A 21,193-nucleotide genomic window follows, 5' to 3' on the forward strand; every position below is an offset into this window, starting at 1 on the left:
AATGGCCTTGATCTCTGCAAGAACACGGAACGTGTACTTTACTGTAAGAATGTCACGCATCGTAGACAATGGTTTTGTGCAAACAGTCACATTGAATACCTAGGTAATGTTTACTTATTGAATACCTTGGTAATGTTTACTTATTGAATACCTTGGTAATGTTTACTTATTGAATAACTTTGGCAGGCGGTGGAGCAATAACGCACTGCGAGACAGAGGAAACGCCACGGACAGAGCTACATCGTATGAGTTAACAATGAGGTATCTTAGCTTAGACTCTGGATATCTCTTGTATTTTCCGACATGTAACAACTACCTGGTACTGGCTATCCGGAGCCACTCATCTATCACCGCAAGTGCCCGACGCGGTAGTCCCTTATAGCTCTTCTCATCATACGTCTCGTTGAGTGTCTGACGTAACATCTTCGACCTTCTCACCATGATCCTACTCGCATCATAAGGGCTGTTTGCTTTTGCAAAGTAGTTTGCCTTCTCTTCAGCCTGCCGCCTTCCTTTCCGGATATTTTCGCTCTCTGCTCCCTCAACAAGACAAAGCTGACAGCGACATTCAAAGTTCCATGTCCTCCGAATGTTTGTCTTTCTTGCCTCATAGTCACTCGACTCATCATAGCTGTGGGTGATCTCTTCACCAGTTACAATTCTTCTTGTAGCGCGAAAGATGATGAGATCACCAACGAAATCCTTCTTTGCATTGGGAATACAAGAGTGGTTGATGTAAGATGCCCGTATCCAAAGACCAGTACTAGCGTTGCTGACATCTTCATCCTCGGTTTGTTGACCCAAGCCAAAGGCGTTGCGTTGGATGATATCGTGTACCTGAAACGTGTCGATTACAGGTGAACCGTCGACTTCCTGCAATTTCCCCCCAAGTCCATGGTAGTCTCCATGTAGACGAAGTACCTTCTCGACCTGCGATGGATTGTTGAGAAGTTTTCTCACAACGGCTTTATGCAAACCCGCGGGAAAGACTTTGATGGCAGCGTCTTCTCGAAGATCACACGCCAGCGCTGTGAACGTGTCAGCCTCGTGACTCCAGGCCGCACAGAACGCCTTTTCGCACAGGATTATCTCGTTTGGTTCGATGTTTTGTGTTGCAAAAAGACCGCGACCAGATCCTGGGCTGTCTTTGATCTCTGTTGGACCGCCGTACGAGGCTGCATCGGGCCTGCCTCCTGTCTTGGACAGATTGCTCACGATTTTGCTCATATTGTAAGTCCCGTTAGCTTCCTCTTGTAGCCTTGCATTGACTCTTCGTAGATGTAGCTTGGGTTGCTGGTCATCAGGTTGGAGTCTCTCTTGCTGTTTGAAGTAACACCGAGCCTTGAGGAACTCGCCTTGAGAATATGCCGCAAGCCCTGCACGATTATATGCCTTGGCATCAAGACCTTTTAGCTCGTTCGTCTCGTTACTGGTTATAGAGTCCAAGGCATCCGATATTGCTTCATCGAATCTCTGAAGTTGGAGGTTGACATGAGCTCGGTTTCGTTGCAGATCATTGCGTAATGTCTTGTCTCTTTCGTCACTCTCTGCCAGCTTCAAGCCCTCTGTATACCAGGAATAAGCTTCGGCATAGTTCTTTTTCTTGAGAAGTGCAGAGTTGCCCTTCTTCTTGAAGTCGTCTGGAGACACAAGGTCTGGTCCTCCAGAGTAATGCTCCTTGTGCCGCCACGACTCTGGGTTCTCGGAGATCGCGATAACGATCAGATCAGATGGATTATCTATCCGAATTGTGCATTCTCCTTGGGCATTGAGAGTGTAGTATGGTTCTTTGATCACCAGATCAGAGGAAATCTCCAGGGTATTGTCGCCGTACTGCGATGTATGAAGAAAAACCTCCAGCCGCTCCACCTCGTCAGACGACTGGCCTTTGACGACAGTCCAGGAGGATGCCTGAAGTATAGATACGGGCGATACACGGCGCAAGGAAAGAAAGAAGCCCCGATGGTGCGTTTCCATTCTCAGGTCCTTGATGGCCATTGGTTGTAGATCTGCAAGTTTAGATGTACTGGGGGGATATTGCTTCCCTATACCATAAGCTACCATAGTCTCTCGAGTCTTTCTGGGCGTACCAAGCCCAAAGGCTGCAGAAGACATCTCTTGCATAAGAGACGTGGAGATAGCCTGCTCGATCAAGGATTTGGGATCTGTAGGTTCCCTTGACTGGCCTTTCTGTTCTTCACGCAGTCTCGCAACTTCTTGGATTGTGCGTTGGATACGCTCCGACTCTTCAGGAGACATGAAGATCGTGTTATTCGCCATCTTAGTGAAGATACAAGGTATTGGGGACGTCGGTACTCCTTTGATGTGAGATTCACAGTGATATTATATCCGGACTGTGATGAGCATGCCGGGCAAGATGAACTTTGGCCCTTTATTAGTTGATCGGAGGATCTAATTTTGTTTGCGATTGATCTCGATCAAGATAACGGGGTTACAACTCAGTACTGAGTGATTCATGCCGATATGTTTTTTAATGTCAGCACTAGATGCCGATTTGGCTCCAAATGTAACTCGTTCCATGTTTATCTCGCGGCACACGAAGGGAAAATGTACGCCTTCGACGAGTTGGTTGCTTATTAAACTGGACTTTGAGGCGAAGGGGTTTCACCGATCGACGCTGAACCAGTTAGAAATCTGAGAATCCGAAATATCCACTGAGATGAGCTTTTGACCGAAAAGAATCTCGAGCTGATCATCGCTTTTGATAAGCTCTTTATTCCATGGCTCCGGAGGGTCAGGTCTGACTGTACCGGCGGAAATGGACCAATGGCAAAGCTCATTTTCCGAGCGCGCCAATGAAGATGCTGGATGTTCAATGGAACGAAACTTCTATTTAATCCCTCGAATACCGGTCTTGAAATGGCATCGGGTTAATTAGACAAAAGGCCATCGTCTGCATGATCAGTTCGTCTAATCTAGGATTTTCTCCAGGCTTGCATTGATCGTAATCATGGGAATGGTCCTACCTCAAAGTTTCTTAGGAGTCTTGGATCAATACTTCGCGGACATTATCGATTGTGTTTGCTGAGATTTTTGTGCCATTCTCTAATTATACTTGCCTGGCATCAAGAAAATCTTATACCAAGAAGTCAAGTTGGATCATTAGAGAAGTCCCTGGAAGTATATCGCATTTTAAATCCAGAACAATAACGACTGCCTGCCAGAGTCTCGATATCCTATCGAGAACTATTCAGTTCTCAATAATCTGTCCAGTGGGGAGAATTATGGCACGATCGAGGGCATATGGTAATCCACGGTGACGCCCTCGAATCATCATCAGACAGATGACTGCTTTTCCAAACGTTCCAAACATGCCGCATAGTGAGGTGCTCACTGTTGGGTACCCAAGACTCAGCCCAACATTTCCGCTGGCCAGAGGGTTAGCTCCTGTCTCCCATGCCGATCCTGCCAAAGCAACACTTACTATGCAGAGGTAACTTCGAACAGGACCGAAAATACCGAGAAAGCCTAAGACCAATGTCAATGTCAAATCATATCATCGCCATGACACTTGGAAGCGCACTTACAGGCTCGTTGACATCTGCGATCCTCGTCGACTCAGAAATACATATACAGAAAGTTCCCAAGAAAATATACCAAAGGTCGAAGCCAAGCTGGTTCTTCATATGAGTCAAGAGATAAGTCTTGCTATGCTTCTCATCTAGAGACTTCTCTTCGTCCCAAAGACCGAGGGACTTCTCCTCATAAGCATTTGACGAGCGAATACTGATCGCGATGGGGAAAACGGCGATATACATCATGATCAGTAAGCTGAGCTGCACAGCGGGGCTGACGTTCGCAAGATTGAAGCTAGCGGTACCAGTATGGCGCGCTGATGCAGCCTGGAAGATAGCGGCTGGGATGCGCTGAGAAAGTGGAAGAGAGGCAACTTCGGGATTAGAGAGGTCGAGAACTATTATGAGAAGGATGTCGATGAAGTTGAGAGCGAAGATGATACCGAAGAGGATCCACGTCGGACCGCTAGGGAAGAGCAACGTGTAGCATCGACGAGGATAGTTGAGCAGGAATGCGAGGGACTCTTGTGTAGGTGAGGTCTTTGGTACTAACTTTGACATGACCCATATGCCCAAACGCAGAAAGACAGGATAGAGCGTGTTTCCAGCAAATGCGAGGAAGCTCATGAGGATCATGGGCCACTTGGCAGTGCGGAATGAGATCATAGAGTCCGGTGTGAGAGTAAAGCCTAGGTTATCGACCATTGTCTGAGCGGAGTAGATGCCCCTGTTTGAAGGGTCAATCTGGTCAGCTAATTTGTAACGCACAGGTCTCTGGGTACTTACCACCAGGTCTTATCCTGTCCGCTTGACTGTAGGATATCCGCGTATTGCTTATCAGCAGTATGGATCCAGCCGACGAGACAAACCGCACCAAAGATATGAAGACCAAAGAAGTAAACTGGAGGTGTTTTTAGCTATCATGGACCCCTTGCCGGCTTGTAACGCAGGTACCTACCCACGACGATCTTCAGCAACAGCTTCAGACTCCTATACTCAATACCGCCGAGGATCTTTCGATCGTGTGAAGTAAGGTTCTTGAACTGCGAGTTCCGTCCAAGGGTAGCTTGGCGTGAGAGGAAAGGGACGTCGTTGATGGCAGGCTGTGGGTTGGAGTCTGATGAGATGACGCGCGGCTGAGGCGCTGTCTGTGACCCCAGAACCAGGAACGAGGCTGCTACGCCCGCAACTCGATCCATGGAGCGGGAAACTGTGATTCCTAGGCCATCATCATTGCTGAAGCGTCGCCGACGACGCATGGATGAGCTTCCGTTGTTCAGAATTTCGTTGGGTACAGGTTTGATTGCATCATCTATAACCGATCAGTATGAACAGATACTATACGGTAGAATCTCCCACCATCATCACTGTCGTCTGGATGACGCGCGGCTTCATGGCTTCTAGGAGCGATTGGATACCCTTGATTGATCTGTCAGTACTCATCCGAGGCGTGCAAGAGTAAACCTACCACGGTCGCGAGCTCGCGGACCAGGGATGTAGAGGGCAGCGTCTTCCTTGTGCTTTTCGGTGGATGTATCGAAGTTGATGGTCATGGTACGGGCCACTCGCCTGTCTTCATTTGCAATTGTAGCATCCTCTTCGATGTGGTCATCTGTCGCTTTAGCCTTACCATTTGGCTCATTAGTGACTTCGGCAGAGTTTTCAGTTGTATCAGCGGGGACTTTTGACTCATGACGAGCACTCTCAATGTCGACATCAGGTATACCTGGGCTGTTGTCGAGATTTTGAGGGGCTGCGGGTTGCTGTGATAAGCCATGGGGTAACGATTGAACGGATTTGCAAATTACTCACTAAGACGCTTCAGATGCCTCTTGAACCAGAAGAGGCGCACGACAACTACCACTATGTTTATGAAGCCCAGGTTGGTCAAGATAGGAATGAAGTAAATGTAGAGCTGCTGATATGTCTTGAGATCCTTGACGTCGATACTACCAAACATATCAGAAATCGTCATGGCGACAGTGCAGCAAAGGAGAGTAAGCAACGCACGTGTTCAAGCCAGACTCTGTGGACGCACTGGCACCAAAGAACCAAGCGTCGATGGCGGGCATGTTTCCGTAAGGGTACAGGATAGGCAGGGCTATCAAGCCCATCAAGATGATGTACGCATCTAGCGGCAAATCAAAGATTAGCTATCAGATGGTAGAGGCTGCACGCGGAAGTGGGTAGTATCACAGTGTAATGTGAGGAAGTTGACCGGGGGGCGTAGCATGTTGGGCAAGATGAGTGACCAGAGGCACAGTCGTTGTACGGAATAAGGTTACGGTTGAAAGGGTGAGAATGGAAAGAAAAGCGCTCTAGGCATTTTATACTGAGCAATTTATTTCCCTGCTCCTCGGCATGCCTGAAACAGTCAGACTACTAGACAAAGAAGTCAAGTGCTGTGGGGCAGCACAATATGCATTTATGATTATGCTTAAACTGCAAGAAGAAGCCGTTGGTAGACATTCCCGGGCTGTTGGGATACGATACACCTTTACAGCCAAGATCACCACTAACGCAAGCTTAGCCAGACGTAGAACAACGCATATTCATACTCATGAGCACTTTGTTCAGAATGAAGACATATGCCATAAACACACAAGTCAAAAGGAGGCCTCAAATTCAGATGACATCTCTGCGGGCGTCGAGATCAAAATGGAGGATCAAAAAGCTTGATTCTGTTAGCACCAACCGGAGCTCAAGACCGCCCTCCCCGTCTTGGCCTTATCTGGCGGGGCGTCGGACTCTCCTCCGTCGCACGGTAGCCAATCGCTGGCTGGATGTGGAAGGACAGGCCGATTTCTCAACAGCGATGGGATTGAGGTATTTACACTCTTTTCCAATCGAACGTGGCAAGTATTCTGGATACCGTTGATTTTGTTTCTTGAATTTTATGAGCGACTTCGTCATTTAGTGACTCATTGGAGCTTCCAAAACACCAGTATCTCTCATCTTGCTGCATACCCTATAGCTCAATATGAGTCCGAAAGCTTGCTTAGAAATCTCGCGGGGCCTAGTTTTCTCCGAGTGGATAAATAAAAGTACTTGGACTTTGGTGAATGGTGAATGGAGAGGCTTTGGAGAATTTGAGATTTTGTTGAACATGCTGGAAACACAACAGAAACTGAACGTACTAATTGGAGACTATTGCATCTATGTTTTGGAAAGGTTTAAGCTGTAGCAATCGGATGATTTTGTTATGACTGTATCGTGGTTATACAGTCTTGAAGAGATTGGGTTTGGACTCTTGGTCTACATGCTGCACTTCGCGAGCTCATCATAATGGGCCTTTCTCTTCATGTTGGAGTGAAAAACGCTCTTTTGCTATGTAATCCTTGATCCTGACTGAGGAAAGGGAGATTAAACAAAAGTAGCGAGGCGAATGCAATGCAAATTTAAATTCTAGGAAACAGCTATTCATACGTATGCTATAGACGTTATCCAATTCTCATTTCATGCTCAAACACAAATGGCCTCCCAAAAATGATCTTTTCTATAACAGTTCGTAAAGAAGTCCTCAAGTAGCTTCTGCCTTGCGACCGTAGACGTAGCGGACAGTCATGTAAGCATGGACCTTGCGGTTTTTGAGGAACTTGCGCATCTCCATGAGGAAGACTTGATACTCGTCCTCGGGCCACTGAAGGATGGTCTTCCAGAGAAGAAGGGTGTAGCCTGAGATATGTTTAGTGACGGGACTTTGTGTTGATGGAAGGTTGGATGATGTACCTTCAAGATCGTTCTCGAGAGTCGCGCGGACGTAGTTACCGACCGAAGCGAGTTCAGGGTCACGCGGCCAACCGCCAATAGGGAACTAAACCGTCAGCCTTGCCTGGTAATCTTCAGAGTGTAATTCACCTTGTACTCAATGCTCTTGATGTCAGTGAACCCAGCAGCCTGAATGCCCTTCTCCTGCAAATCGCCCTCCTGCACGAAGAAGGGGTTTCCAAGCGCAGCACCACCCTCAGTGAAAAGCTTCGCCCAGAGCTTCAAGCAGTCGAGATCATCAGTTGTTCCATCATCACTGCGGATGTGGACGTCTGCTTCGGCGGATTGGATCCAGCCATCGGGGGCGCAGCAGCGGTACGCTTCCTTAAAGAGAGATGACCAGTCTTTGATGGCGCCGAAGAGATAGCGGATGTGAATGAAGTCGAAGGTGTTGTTGTCCCATGTCCAGCGGAGGGTGGCGTCGTCGATCTCGAACTTGACATTGGGAGGAACCCAGCTGGAAATGGTGAGTGAGTTGACTGGGGAGGGAAAGGGGAGGCGTACCTAGGTTGAATGGGTGAGAGGTCAGAGCCGATGACTTCAGCCTCGGGATATTCGTCTGCAAAGTCACTAAAGGGTGAGTCGTCATCGTGACCGAGGGTTCAGATGTCTTACATTGCCCAGATACCTGTACCTGATTAGCCAAGTAAACGTACGATATGCATGCAAATCTCACCTGTTCCGGTTCCTACATCGAGTACTTTCTAATCGGTGTGAGCATGTCCCAAATCAATAATGTATGCACTCACCTGCACGTTGTCCTTGATAGGGGCAAGGAAGAGCTTTCCACTGAGAAGCTGCGTCAAAGCGTGATGGCTATGGATTGTCAGCAAAATTCAGTCCTGAGAAGGTGCCACGTACTTGATGTCAATGGATGCAGACTGCTGCTCATCGTTGGGAGTAAAGTACTCGGTAGGATGTCTATCACTGTGAAACGTTCGACCCTGAATAGTGCGGTACTCAAGGATGCTAGAGGTGATGGAAGCAGTGGAGCTCGCCCTGCAGAATCGTCAGCAACGGTGAGGTAGTATCAGCAAGGGTCCCATACGCATCATCGCCAACAGCCGAGTCGGTCTCACTCTCATCACCATCCTTACAGCATTAGCAAAGGCCGAAATACGCATCTCCATACGAGAAAGTGCTTTAAACTCACCTGTGGATCAGCAGCGGGAACTAACTCAGGCTGCGGCGCTGGAGCTGACTCAATGGCCGGCGCTAAATCGGACCGAGCCGCAGCAGGAGCAGCGGCAGCAACAGGAGAAGAGGGCTGTTCAGACATTCTGCAGTACGTGACTAACAGTATCTGCAAGGGCTGAGTCGTGCTTTTGCTTGTGTCTTTCTACGTGCGAGGGTGGAATTTGATGTCGACCAACAGCGGAAAAGGGGATTGAGGGGAACTTTTGGGAAGCGAGGCGCGTTTGGTGATATGATAAAGAAACTGGTTTTGGTGGGGCTGGCATGCGGCTTAGAACGAATGCGGTTTGGGCTTGTCTGCTTCTGGGGAGCCAATTGTCGACGGGTATTGTTTGTGTTGCAGTCAGCGGAGAAAGGAGGTTAGCTCGCTAGGACCTCCTTGACTTTTTGGAGCAAAATGAAGGTCGAGAACTCAATCGTTCGCACCGTAGTCAACAGTGGCGGGACGGAATGACATTCCATCAATATATGGCAGTAAAGTTTTGGGAGGAATGGTCTCTACTAGATCTTATCGCTTATCCTTTAAGCCAGCCAATCAGCAGTAGGCCACTCCATCCATGATCAGACCAGACCAGTACCATGCCCCAAGTCCAACATATCAATATCCGTCATCGTGCATTCAAAACAGTCATTCACCCTCATGTAATAAGGTCACTGATTAAGTCATTACAAAGTCTTGTCATTACATTTGAATCGGGAGACTTTTTGTGGCTCTGTATGTATTGTCTACGAGCTTGACTTGGTCGGGATGTTTCCTTTTGAATGAGGTTCCTTGTCCCATTAGGAATTCGTAGGCTCTTCTTGTCAATCAAACCGCCCCGGCTTGTACGATTTGCTCGTATAGAGCCTCTCCGAGAGTGTCTTTGAGTGGCTGGAGCCATTGGCCCTCCCCACTCTCCTCCACAACCTGCTGCAATTTGATGATCTCCAAAATCATCATAATCATTATTCCGGCATTATTCTGAACCGCAAGGAAAGTTTCTAGCTGCGGGAGCACCTCTGTGTAGAGCTTGTCGATCCCCATGAATCTCTCGATCACTTCGCCGTTCTCATTGGTTGCTCCTCCAAGGAGGATCTCGTCCGCCTTGACAAGCTCGGTGCGAAAGGTCTCGATCACTGAGTAAATTGATTTGTTAGTAATGTCTTCTTTCCCGTTGTCTTTCCACCAATACTCACCTGGGAAATCACTAGCATCATTCACCCCAACGACCCGGGCCATGACGGAGGGTGCCTAACCTCGTACGTCGAGCTCCGGGCGAAGGAGAACGCTGATGTCTTGCTCGGCGTCATTCTTCAACTCAGAAACGTCCTTCAAGTCGACTACCACCTCTCGGAAGGCGTTTTCGACCGCATCAAGCACGGGGAATACACCCGGCTCAGCTTGTTCGTCTCTCAGCTCCTCCAGCTTTGTCTGACATTTCTGCCACGCCTCGTGGGTGAAGTCGCCCCTGGAGTTGAGCGCACCGATTGCGTTTTCGAGATAGGTGGGAGGGAGGTGGACGTCAGGTCGGTCCTCAATGTTGAGAGGACGTTGGGGTCTATGGTCGCGACAAAGAATAAGATGGAGGAAGGAGCCGGAAAGACCCTCGAGAAAATCCATAGTCGGTGTTGCTTTAAGACTTTTAGTATGAAGGTAACGGCATATAAATGGTTACGATAGAAAAGAAAGATGAAAAACTGTTCAAGTGGTGGCATGTGAGTAGACGAAGTTGTTAAGGTGGGAAAAGACGAGAGAGGTGGGATGCAGCACTAACTTCACGTCACTAAATATGGCGGGGCAGAAATAGCCGGATAATTAGTGGCTAAATATCTGCCAGTTACATCAGCCCCTCCGGAGTTGTAGCAATGCCAAAAGATGGGGGCAGCCCATGCATTAATCAAGGTAAAGAGGAGATGCTGAACATATGTTTCACTGGATCCTCTTTGTTCATTCTACACTTGACATGTTCAGGCTAACCCTCCAGAACAACGTTCATAACTTGAGCCTCCAGCTTCTGCTCGTGTTCATGAATTTATTCTCGCTTTGACTAGCACGCCCTTACCGGCCTAACAGATCCAAACTCAGAATGCCCCCGATAACTAACAGAAGCACGACTATCCATACACCACATATCGCTGCAACACCATATCCCAAGATCTTGGCACCAAGTGAAACGTCTTTGAACATCCCAACCAAGAAGGACGATAATATCAGACACCCAAATATAAAGAACCCGGTGATGATCGTGAACAGCACCTTTCCTCGAACCTTCTCTCTATAAACTCGATTGCGAAGGAACTTACTATCCAGTTCATTCACGACAGACACAAGACTCATCATGATCATGATGATGAGAACGATAGCCGCGAGGAGCACCACCACGCCGAAGAAGTCGTACAACAGTGTTCCTAGATCTTTGAATCTCGTTTGCATGCTCAGAACACCAGCGGCGAGTGATAAAGGTAGAAAAATGGTAGCTAGAAGCGTCAGTTGCTGAACGCCCCTTGTCTGGTTGATGTTCCGCGCGAGTTCAAGGTATTTGAGATCGTGATCAAGTCGGTCTGAGAATTTCTGAAGTTGCTCGTTTGCCTCCCGACAGAAACCTCGCAATTCCATGTCAATGGCCATGAACCTATTCGCATGAACTGGCGAATCGACGACTGGAGATATTGATCTTGCTACATCAATTAGACATTCCGTGGTGGATATCAATTTGCGGCCCATCTCTGCAAGGTCTCGATACTCGTACGACCGCTTGGTGATTGTTTTCAAGTTCCATTGTCGAAGCTCTGCTAAGCTGGGATCCGTGGCTGCATCATCTGCATTGTCGATTTCATCCGTTTCCAAGGCATTAAGGAATTCGATAAAGAGCTTCAAGCATGCGTGGTGGAACTGCAGCAGAAATAATTGCTTCCAGTTGTCCTTGGATCGAACGGCGATGTAAGATGCATCTAGTAACTTGAGTTCTATGCTGATTTGTTTTGCGGAATAGAAGTCTGGGAAACCATCGCTGGGTTGTTTCCGTGCATACGTATCGCATTTGATGAGAGCTGATAGTGTTAAAAGAAGTCCATGCAGTTCATCACAGACTTACCGCATCTCTTCTGGTTTCCTTCCCAAACTCTAATGAATCTTGTGGCTTTAACGGGCCATGCAGTCTCATACGTTGTGACATGATACGACACGTCCAGGGAAGCTTGTTGCCATTCCCTAGAAAGTTGCATGAACCCCGTAGCAACTGGAAATGTGTCCTCAGAACCATCAGATCCTACTTCTATCACCACTAGTCGTATACCCTGATCGTCCTGCGGAGGCAGATGATGTGTTGTCTCGCCTTGGGGTACGAGTTCCACTTCATCGTCCCAAAGGTATTGCCAACGCGACTCTCCTGCAAGTGCTATATCGCAGGCACCGTGGAATCGCTTTCCGCTGGGACCAAGGCGAACACTGTTCTTCCATTTCTGCCTGTCAAGGAGTCCTTCTCTTCCTTTGACATAGTTGCGAAACAATATAGCGGTCGTAATAAGCCAGACGACATTGGATACAACACTGATAGGATCCATCTCTATATGTCAAGTCGTTGGGGTATTGGTGCGGTTCTCGCATAATGTACTATCATGAGGTGCGTGACTGGTGCGGGGTTTTGGCATTGCATGAGGCTGAAAGACGCCAAGAACTTGAACCAATCACCATGAAGAAGACCCTGACAATATTGATTGCAAAAAGAGGCTGCGGTAGCTCTCACTTGGTATTGAAAGCAACAGATAACTCAGATATTCTTTACCGAGATCGCTCCAAAGTACGCGTGGCTACAGAGAACTGAGATCGCACGAGAGCTTTTTCCAAGGCTTCTTATTCTACCAACCCCTCTACTCTGCCGCCTTCTGTCCCATCCAGAAGTAATACTTCTCATATGAATGAATATTCACATTGTTCAAATCCTTTCTCGCATCAGCCAAGAATACCTCAATCTCTTCAGGCCCCAAGATCTTGCGCAGCGGCTTCGCAGCCATGGCGCCGAACATGTCGTTGACCGCGGTCTTGAGGTACAATCCAATGAGGCGAAGCTTTTTATCCTACCGGTTGTCAGCTCATTCGTGTCAAGATTGCTCGAGGTATTTACCTTTGCCCATGTTCCGATGGGGACTTTGAGGACTTTGCAGGAGACGTTGGTGAAGCCCGCCTTCTCAAGAGGTTCGCGCAAGTTCTCACCTGCACGAAACTTCATGCCGAAACTGGCTACGGCTTGTTCAGCGGTGTCGAAGAATTTGGCGAGAGGGGCGTCTGGGGCTAGGGAGCCGTCATCGCAATTGGCGCGGGCATCGAGTTCTTGGATTTCGATCCAGGCGCCAGGCTTCATGTGCCTGTCTCATGTGAGATGAGATGCAGGGGGGGAAGATGGGTGAGCGTACTCGTGTGCTTGACGAAGAACCTTGACTTCGTCTTTTAACCAGGGGCTGATGCAGCGCATGTGCACAAAGTCAAAGTCACCGCCGTGCATCCATTCGTCTTCGATGTCGTCGACGAGAAACTTGAGGTTTGGAGGGACCCATGATGGTTGAATGGGACTGAGATCGACTCCTGTCACAGATGCGCTGGGGAATTTATCGGCGACTTGGATGGTGAGTCTTGAGGTCTTGCGAAAGAGCGGTCTGACTTACCGTCGATGGCCCAGATACCAGTTCCGGTTGCGAGATCAATAATCTTCTGGGGGTTTTCGATGATGGGCGAGAAGAACAGGTTACCACTTGAAATGTCAGTGTCTCAGTCGCTTCGCATCCAATGGCTGTATCCTACTTGGTGAGCTCCAGCATCATGGCATGCTTCATATCGTCTCGGTTCTGCTCCGCATCATCGTTGGGAATAGGATACCTACTCTTGTCAGTCTTAAGCCGCAATGCGCTTTCTGGCCTCATACGTTCCATGACGATATTGATGATACTATCCCGAATCAGCACACTTCTCACCTCGCCAAGCCGCCCAACTCACCCGTCTTCCATTCTCAAAAGCATGCTGGTAAATACTCGTGTTCAAACTCGTCGAACTAGACGACAAAGTCGCCGAGTCGAAGTCCGACGTCTCAAACTCATCCTCCTCCTCCGCCCGCTCATGCGTGGCAATAGGCTCGATCGGTTCTTGCGTTGTAGTCACTGGTTCCGCCATGATCAAAGAGTTGAAGTTTTAGCGTTGCTACCCGAATATTCCGAGGCGGGAAGCGTAGTAATTTTAGGTGGACTCGGGCGATTTTCAAGCCCCGCATCCATCGTGCGGAAAATGGCGCAGGACCCTTGAAGATAACGGAGATTTTACAGAGTGGGACATGTAATGCATTCAGGCTGATTAAGGAAAGTGACTGCATTTTTCATTCAAGGCCTCATTATCTATCCTCTACTCTAGGTATCAAACATAAGAAACATGACAATGCAAAGAAAGAATCCATAATAAAATCATCAGGCATACTCGATTGTGAATTCCATGCTCTGCCCAGGAACGCATCTTGTTCCTGGCGCAACAGCCATCGCGACTGACCAAGTACCAGAAGCACATCGCTGGAAAGCGGTTCCTGTCTTGATGCAGTTCCAGTAGCCCTCGGGTTTACAAGCTGTACCGGGAGCGATGACACCAGCGGCGGGTTTGGTCGGTGCGGGCTTGACCGGTGTAGTGGTGCTTGTTGTCTTGCGGGTTGTAGACTTGAGGGTCGTCTTCTTGGTAGTTGAGGGAACAGTGATGAAAACACCGCCAGGACTGTGAAACATGTTAGCAAGATCAAGCAAAGAGAGAAGGCGACTTACGCTGTAGACTTCACTGGTGGCTTAGTCGTAGTCGGCTTCTTTGTAGTAGTTGTCTTTGTCGGAGAAGGACTGGCAGAGGGATATTGGACTCCTGGTCCAGCAGGGCACTGACCGACCGGCGGTCCAGTGTTAGTCGAGGTGAGGGAGACATCAGGTCCCGGGTTAGGAAACATGAGATCAACCATTTCCGTAGTTCCGCATCCCTTTCCGACGTTGGCGACAAACATAGCAGGTCGCTTCTTAAGTGGCGTCTTTGGTGTTCCACTTCCAGCCTTGACTGTAATAGCCGCGCAATTCATATACATCTCGCGATTTCCAATCTTGTTAAACCAAGTCCAAGCGAAAAGAGCTTCTCCAGCTGGTGTATCAACCGGAAGAGTAAACTGAAAGTTTGAAGTTGGCGCCTTGGGGCAATTTCCAATCCACGACTGGATAACGACCCAAGTCTTGCCGCGATCAAAAGAGAGTGAGGCCTGGCAACTACCGCCTCCGTGGTCTGCACCGCCAGCGATGCTGATGCTGTACGACTTTCCAGCCTGCCACGTAGCGGTAGGTGCACCGGCTGCGGTGCCGAAAAGAGAGTTGTATCCCTTGCAGGGAAAGTTGCTTCCGTCGCCGTTGAGAGGTGAAGTCATGCTGTAGTCGATGTCTTGTCCGGCGTTGGGGTTATATTTGCTCTTGAAGGGGGGAGGATATGTCATCTCCATGTGGGCTTGGGCTAGACCAGCTAGACCGAGCGCTGTAGCGAAGGCGTTGAAGAGTTTCATGGTGAGAAGGAGAGTTGGTGTTTGAAGGGATAGAGAACAAAAGGAAAGCCAAGAGGCTGCTGTTATGTATATAGAAGAATGTGTGATGAGAATGAATCAGTGAGGAAAACGGTGAGGCTTTCGATTAGTTTTATACATTTTCGAGGAAGTGGAATATTGGTTTTGACGTGCCAAGGTTGAGAGGTCAGTCGAGAATTAGGGAGGATTGCGGGTTCGTGTTAGTGCAGCGGGCTAGAACGTTGACCCTTCAAGGGATGTGAAGGGGAGACAAACCAGCCTCAACACCAGCGGCAAGAAATTCAGTGAGCATCACTGTCATGTAGTGAGTTATTCTGTGAGCCTTTCGAGTAGGAGCACAAGTTTCAGAGTGGTTGGTAAATGGTCATATGCTGCGTGATTGAGACATGGCGATGGGTGAGTTTGCATCACGGGGTTAAAGGGATAAGACTTTTTGATGCGACGAGTTTTTCAAGATGGCTGGAGGTGCAATTTTCATGATCTGAAACTTGGAACTGGATGATTGGTATTGTCATGAGGCTCTGACGTTACGTAGTGAAGTGGTGTTTTGCTGGCGAACACATTGATCCAGATGGCTGGATGTGAGACATGTGTCGGCGACAATGGCCGCCAGGGCTGGGAATACCACGGAACGACCTCGGGACCCTCTCGCAGTGTCTAAGAACGTCAAAAAAAGATTAACGGTCAAATGAGAGATCGATTGTAGGGTAGCACATGTGCTGCGCGATCATGGCTCTTTGGTCTCGAACATTTGAAGCGATCGCAGAACAGACAGTACGACGGCCAGTAATTACCTTTGTTCAATGCAGCCCCGGAGAAAAGTCACCGTTCAGCTATCAATACTGAACCTTACCAAAAACATCAATTGCTATCAATATCTTTAATGGTCTAAAAGTTCTCTACGGAAAGAGAAATCTTTAGACCAATGCTCTGCCGTTAACCGTTAAGCCATCCCATAATCTGTTCCTGCATCCCCCAGCGCCACGCGTTACAGAAAATGTAAGGGGACGTCCCTGAAAATCGCATTCCTCAAATCCCGGTTTTGGAAAAAGATCGGAATTCTGCTGTGGCTGGGCGGTTGCGTAGCGTGCTCGACAGGAATGTGAACGGGTTTAAAGCGGGCGGGATCATCACTGGTTTCGGGCTTCGCCACAGAGAGGATTGGTCTGGATGGTTGGCGTTTTGGGTAGTGAGAGATGGGTATTGGTGAGAGGCATGTGATTGAGTTCTTTTTATAGATTTTTGACAAGTTTGTTTCGTCTCAGTGAGGTTCGGGGGACGCCGTCAAAGACTGTCTCGGGCGCGGCGCTTGGTGTAGCGACCTCAGAAAAGCGCCAGACACAGCTAAGTGGTCAACAAAGGCGATGAGTTTTCTCAACGTCGTTATTGGCCGCTTGCAATGCCATAGACGTCTTCTGCTGCAATCAACAGGTTTCTTGAACGAACTCGGGTTTTGCGGAATGTCGGCATATCAACGACGTCAATGACTCTGTAACTGGGGCATATCCCCGAAGCACAAATTTGTCAGCCGGAGTTCATGCATTGAAACGTTGAAAAGCCGTTACATCGCTAGATAAACGAACATGCACGGCCGTATTTCCGCCAGTCAATCTTGCATCCTAGTTCCAATGTGGATATTGATTTGAACTGGTGACGATTTTATCATCAATTCTTGGCGTCACTATGGTCTCCGCCCAGAATTTACAGAATGCGACCTACACAATTGTGATCGCATCAAGTTTATAACAATGCCGCGTGAGCAAGAAAATTCGTATAAAACTTTTTGTTTCTTTCTCTTTGTTTAATTAGTGCAAACCACCGGGGTTTCAAAATGCAGCCAGATATTCCTTACCGACAAACCCATCAACAGGCTCCAGATGAGTGGAAGCTAGAGCAAGGACTCGAGCCAGCTCGTCTCGGCATTCGTAACCAGAGCTGCATCCAGATCAACACAGAGCCTCATCGGCTCAACCCAAGTGACCACGAAGAACTGAAGGGTCCCGATATCCCTGAGGATCCGGATCTCGATGTTCAAGACGAAAGACCTGGCTGGAAAGGTTATGTTGAGTGGGAGGACTACCCAGAGAAGAAGGCCAAAGCTCACCAACGTTTTTCGCGCTTCACGTTTCCCCCTCCTCCTGAGTTCCAGTTAGAGCCTCTTCCTGCGACGAACCCTGTACTTGAGGGCAAGCGATGGAAGTTATGGCATAAAGCCATTGGAGGGGTTCTGGATCAAGTCCCCCAGATCAGTTGGGAGACTGTTCTCAAGGTGAATAGCCTCTGAGAGATTGAGTATGAGCAATGACTAACTGCCGCAGGAAAAACACCCGGAAATGCTTCATCTTCTCGAATTTCCTTACAACGGAGAAGCGCCCAAAAGCCTTCTGACCAAAGACTACATCATGCCAAACGAACTTCATTTCGTCCGGAATCACGGTGGTATCCCCGACATCGAAGCAAGCGCCTACGACATTCGTCTCGATGGGCTCGTCAATAACCCCAAGACGCTCACCCTGGCAGACTTACAAAATGAATCAATCTTTCCAAGAGTCAGCAAACTGGTGACCATTCAGTGCAGCGGTACTCGTCGCTTCGAGCAAATCGTCGAGTATCCAGGCGAAGGCGACGAAATAATCAACGCCCCCTGGGCTGAAGGTGCTATTGGTACAGCGAAGTGGACAGGCGTCAGTCTGAAGAAAGTCATCAAGTACTGCGGCGGTCTGAAATATGGTGCCAAGCATCTTGAACTCTACGGTGCGGATACGTATTTCAAAGGAGGCCAGTGCATGAACTATGTTGTTTCGGTGCCGTGGTCAAAAGTCAAGGCTAATGAAGTCATATTGGCTTGGGAGATGAATGACAAGCCGCTGCCGAAGATTCATGGTTTCCCATTGAGGGCGGTTGTCTTTGGGTATATTGGGGCCAGGAGTTGCAAGTGGCTGTATCGGATTAAGGCGATTGAGAAACCGAGTCTTGCTCCGGTACAGAGTAGAGAGTATCTGTACTTTCAGCAGCAGACCGGAAAGCATAACCAGCTTCCAACCAGCAAGTCTCATTTTCTTTACTCCTCGAATTAGACGCTGACTGTTTTGCAGTGGGTATTCAGATCCAGGAGATGCCTGTCAGCAGCGCCATCATGTCACCTTGGAACAAGGAGGTTGTCGTCCACGACGGTGAGATCGAAGTCAAAGGTAAGTCTCCCATTGCGTGTTCCATTCCAAGGAGGTCTCTGACTCTTCAAGGCTGGGCATACTCAGGCGGAGGCCGCTGGCCCGAGCGCGTAGAAATCTCCTCCGACGGCGGCTACGTATGGTACGCCGTCCCCATCAAGAACCTCTCCCCCAAGCACAAATTCGCCTGGCGAACCTTCACTGGCAAAGTCCCCTGCGACCACGAAGGCTGGACCGAACTTGTCGTTCGATGCTGGGACAACAGTTTGAACACGCAACCAATGGAGGTTCGGCATAGCTGGAATTGGAGCTTGCATGTGACGAGTAGTTGTCATCGTGTCAAGATTTATAGTGTGAATGCAAAGAGGGAGGCTACGAGGAAGAGATTGAGGGAGTTTGATGAGCATGGGCAGGGGTTTACGCCTATTACCAGACCGACGGAATTTGTGCCCATGAGTTTGGAGGAGTATGAGAAGGAGGTTGCGAATGTTGAGCCGAGAGATTTTGATGATTAGATTATGTGATCGACCTAGAAAAGTCACTCAAAATCCAAGCTTGGCTATGATATGCTAGTCGAGGAGCAGATAGTGCTTTCCCCCTCCGTTTACAACAATCAACCTTCGTAAACTGAGCAATTTAAACCCCAGCGATTTCAATACCGGTCGCAGCTTTGGTGCCGCTATCAGTGAGAAGTGAATGCTTTGTGATACCTCTGTACCCATCGGTCAAATCGTTAAGCTAGCAGGTGGCCTCTCGAGTTCAACCCGCTCGCTGGCTGCAATGCAACCCAGCACCGCGGCAAAAGGTCCGGTATTTAGGTGAACAGGGTAAGGAGCGCTGAAATGGGTTTCTAGTTGCTCACAATGCAGTCATAAAGGGCCCTCTATGACGCCTTTGACTTGTGTCGCGAGTTGATAATAATCACGTCACAATTCGGCTGTGGAGCTGACGTCTCGGATATAAGGACAGTGCCTGGCATTTCAACGACCAATCGACACAAAACATTTGTCAGTGAAACAAAAATGTCGGGTGTGAGTTTCAATTGCCTTCAAAGTATAGTTAACTTACATCGCTGACAATGATAGTCGAATGAAGCACCCGTTTATACCCTCGCAGAGGGCAAGCCCGTCGAGGACCCAACCTCATCCGTCGTCCTTCATGGACCAAAGGTTCGAGGCGGTGGTCTCGCTTTGTTGGCAGACACGCAATTGATCGAGACGCTTGCCCACTTTCCTCGAGAGCGCATTCCTGAACGGTAAGTCTCCTCGGCCTTTCTCGACAGAGAAGCGTGACTAATGATATCAGTGTTGTTCACGCCAAAGCTGCCGGAGCATGGGGCTACTTCGAGTGTACTCATGATATCACAGACTGGTGTTCAGCAGCACCTTTCCGTCGCATCGGCAAGCAAACCCAAGTCCTTGCTCGTCTGTCCACCGTAGCTGGCGAAAAGGGATCTTCCGATACCCTCCGTGACATCAGAGGTTTCGCCCTTAAGATGAAGACAGAGGAAGGAAACTGGGATTTTGTCGGGAACGACTTGCCCGTTTTCTTCATTCGTGATCCAGCTAAGTTCCCTTCGCTCAACAGATCTCATAAACGTCACCCGCAGACTGCCGTCGCTGATGCGAGTATGTTTTGGGACTTTCACAACAACAACCAAGAAGGCGCTCACTGTCTGATGCAACTGTTCGGACCTCGAGGTGTGCCGGAGTCTCTCAAGAATGTGAATGGTTTTGGAAACCACACGTTCAAGTTTGGTAAGCCCGAAGATGGATCTTTCAAATATGTCAAGATCCACTTCAAGCCTGATGCCGGCATCAAGAATCTCTCTCAAGAGGATGCCGTGCGTCTTGCAGGCGAAGAGCCGGACTATCATGTCAAGGATATGTACAACTCTATTGAGAGAGGCGACTATCCTTCATGGACTATGTATCTTCAGGTCATGGATCCCAAAGAGGCTGAAACTTACAAGTGGAACATCTTCGACATCACCAAGATCTGGCCTCACAAGGACTATCCTCTTATTCCTGTTGGAAAGCTTGTGTTGAACAAGAACCCAGAGAACCACTTCCATGATATCGAACAGGCTGCTTTCTCGCCTTCAACTTTGATCCCTGGTATTGCACCCTCGGCTGATATCATGCTGCATGCGAGAATGTTCAGTTATCCCGATGCTGCACGCTATCGCGTTGGGCCCAATTATCAGCAACTTCCATGCAATCGACCTCTGGACGCATACTCACCGTATCAGAGAGATGGACCGATGCGCCTTGACGGCAACTACGGCTCTGATCCCGATTATGGTATGTGATCTTGTTGAACAGGAGCTTCAATAAATTCTAATAAGTACAGTTCGCTCCTCATTCCGCAAGGTCAAAAGTGGCCCCGCAGATGTCGCACACAGCGAATGGGTTGGCAGAGTCCAAGCTTATTCCTCCGACGTCGAAGAAGAAGATTGGGAACAGCCGCGTAATCTATGGAAGATCTTCAAGGATAACGGCGAAGATGAAGTCTTTTTGAACAACCTGTCTGGACACGTCAACAAGGCACTTCCAGAGGTTCAGGAGGCAACAGTTGGTAAGTTGCAAACCCCTTGACAAGAATTTGGTGGAATCGGACTAACAGTGTGACAGGAATGTGGGCAAATGTTGATGAAGAGATTTCGAAGAGACTCGGGGAGAAATTGAAGAAGTTGACTGGGAACTTTGACCATTCCAAGGCACCGCCCAGTCAGACTGTGCTGGCATCGAGGCGCAAGTGATGCGCCAGGAAAAAGTAAATACTGCCCAACTAATACAGGAATACCCTGTTGAGGCTATGGTATCGCTTTTTTTCGACAGGCAGTTCTCTCTTACGGAGACCGAGCTGCTGCTCTTATCTTAAGTCGCACGAAGGGTCGTGGAACTCCATATCATACGAATCTGGGCGTATTTCATGGGGGAAACAAAGTGAGTTGGGGGCTAAAGGC

The 21,193-nt window shown here is 48.7% G+C and overlaps 7 protein-coding genes across 7 annotated transcripts; 2 read left to right on the forward strand and 5 right to left on the reverse strand.

The window, feature by feature from the left end:
- Positions 1–312: 312 nt before the first annotated feature.
- On the reverse strand, positions 313–2,287 carry FOBCDRAFT_254448 (uncharacterized protein; the record flags this gene model as incomplete). The annotated part of the gene is made up of 1 exon (XM_031193441.3): positions 313–2,287. The coding sequence occupies exon 1, from the start codon at positions 2,278–2,280 to the stop codon at positions 313–315; it is 1,968 nt and encodes a 655-aa protein (XP_031030062.2). The 5' UTR covers positions 2,281–2,287.
- Positions 2,288–2,870: 583 nt separating this feature from the next.
- FOBCDRAFT_193117 (cation transport protein-domain-containing protein) lies at positions 2,871–5,813 on the reverse strand. Its single transcript, XM_059608743.1, has 10 exons — positions 5,733–5,813; positions 5,547–5,667; positions 5,349–5,485; positions 5,005–5,289; positions 4,896–4,955; positions 4,495–4,848; positions 4,323–4,437; positions 3,549–4,263; positions 3,446–3,489; positions 2,871–3,389 (listed from the first exon to the last, which is right to left on the reverse strand). The coding sequence occupies exons 1-10, from the start codon at positions 5,767–5,769 to the stop codon at positions 3,212–3,214; spliced, it is 2,046 nt and encodes a 681-aa protein (XP_059466363.1). The 5' UTR covers positions 5,770–5,813; the 3' UTR covers positions 2,871–3,211.
- Positions 5,814–6,910: 1,097 nt separating this feature from the next.
- On the reverse strand, positions 6,911–8,719 carry FOBCDRAFT_234209 (S-adenosyl-L-methionine-dependent methyltransferase). The gene is made up of 10 exons (XM_031193444.3): positions 8,458–8,719; positions 8,353–8,396; positions 8,166–8,303; positions 8,054–8,120; positions 7,981–8,008; positions 7,920–7,932; positions 7,809–7,874; positions 7,395–7,761; positions 7,266–7,350; positions 6,911–7,211 (listed from the first exon to the last, which is right to left on the reverse strand). The coding sequence occupies exons 1-10, from the start codon at positions 8,581–8,583 to the stop codon at positions 7,057–7,059; spliced, it is 1,089 nt and encodes a 362-aa protein (XP_031030065.3). The 5' UTR covers positions 8,584–8,719; the 3' UTR covers positions 6,911–7,056.
- Positions 8,720–9,140: 421 nt separating this feature from the next.
- Positions 9,141–12,083, reverse strand: FOBCDRAFT_254451 (uncharacterized protein). The gene is made up of 4 exons (XM_059611120.1): positions 11,573–12,083; positions 10,782–11,528; positions 9,735–10,109; positions 9,141–9,614 (listed from the first exon to the last, which is right to left on the reverse strand). Exons 1-4 carry the CDS (start codon positions 12,039–12,041, stop codon positions 9,307–9,309), a joined length of 1,899 nt encoding a protein of 632 aa, XP_059468166.1. The 5' UTR covers positions 12,042–12,083; the 3' UTR covers positions 9,141–9,306.
- Positions 12,084–12,190: 107 nt separating this feature from the next.
- FOBCDRAFT_254452 (S-adenosyl-L-methionine-dependent methyltransferase) lies at positions 12,191–15,227 on the reverse strand. Its single transcript, XM_059611121.1, has 7 exons — positions 14,271–15,227; positions 14,008–14,223; positions 13,276–13,419; positions 13,140–13,225; positions 12,891–13,092; positions 12,602–12,842; positions 12,191–12,554 (listed from the first exon to the last, which is right to left on the reverse strand). The coding sequence occupies exons 1-7, from the start codon at positions 15,035–15,037 to the stop codon at positions 12,348–12,350; spliced, it is 1,863 nt and encodes a 620-aa protein (XP_059468167.1). The 5' UTR covers positions 15,038–15,227; the 3' UTR covers positions 12,191–12,347.
- A 1,418-nt stretch (positions 15,228–16,645) lies between these two features.
- Positions 16,646–18,740, forward strand: FOBCDRAFT_265859 (Oxidoreductase, molybdopterin-binding domain-containing protein; the record flags this gene model as incomplete). Its single annotated transcript, XM_054707796.2, has 4 exons — positions 16,646–17,324; positions 17,374–18,043; positions 18,151–18,246; positions 18,298–18,740. Exons 1-4 carry the CDS (start codon positions 16,887–16,889, stop codon positions 18,738–18,740), a joined length of 1,647 nt encoding a protein of 548 aa, XP_054563771.1. The 5' UTR covers positions 16,646–16,886.
- Positions 18,741–19,247: 507 nt separating this feature from the next.
- Positions 19,248–20,986, forward strand: FOBCDRAFT_265860 (catalase-like domain-containing protein; the record flags this gene model as incomplete). The annotated part of the gene is made up of 5 exons (XM_031193452.2): positions 19,248–19,256; positions 19,311–19,480; positions 19,531–20,528; positions 20,578–20,802; positions 20,859–20,986. The coding sequence occupies 5 exons, from the start codon at positions 19,248–19,250 to the stop codon at positions 20,984–20,986; spliced, it is 1,530 nt and encodes a 509-aa protein (XP_031030073.2).
- Between the last annotated feature and the right edge of the window lie 207 nt (positions 20,987–21,193).

Source organism: Fusarium oxysporum, chromosome XII, assembly GCF_013085055.1.
Source record: "Fusarium oxysporum Fo47 chromosome XII, complete sequence".
Lineage (NCBI taxonomy): Eukaryota > Fungi > Ascomycota > Sordariomycetes > Hypocreales > Nectriaceae > Fusarium > Fusarium oxysporum.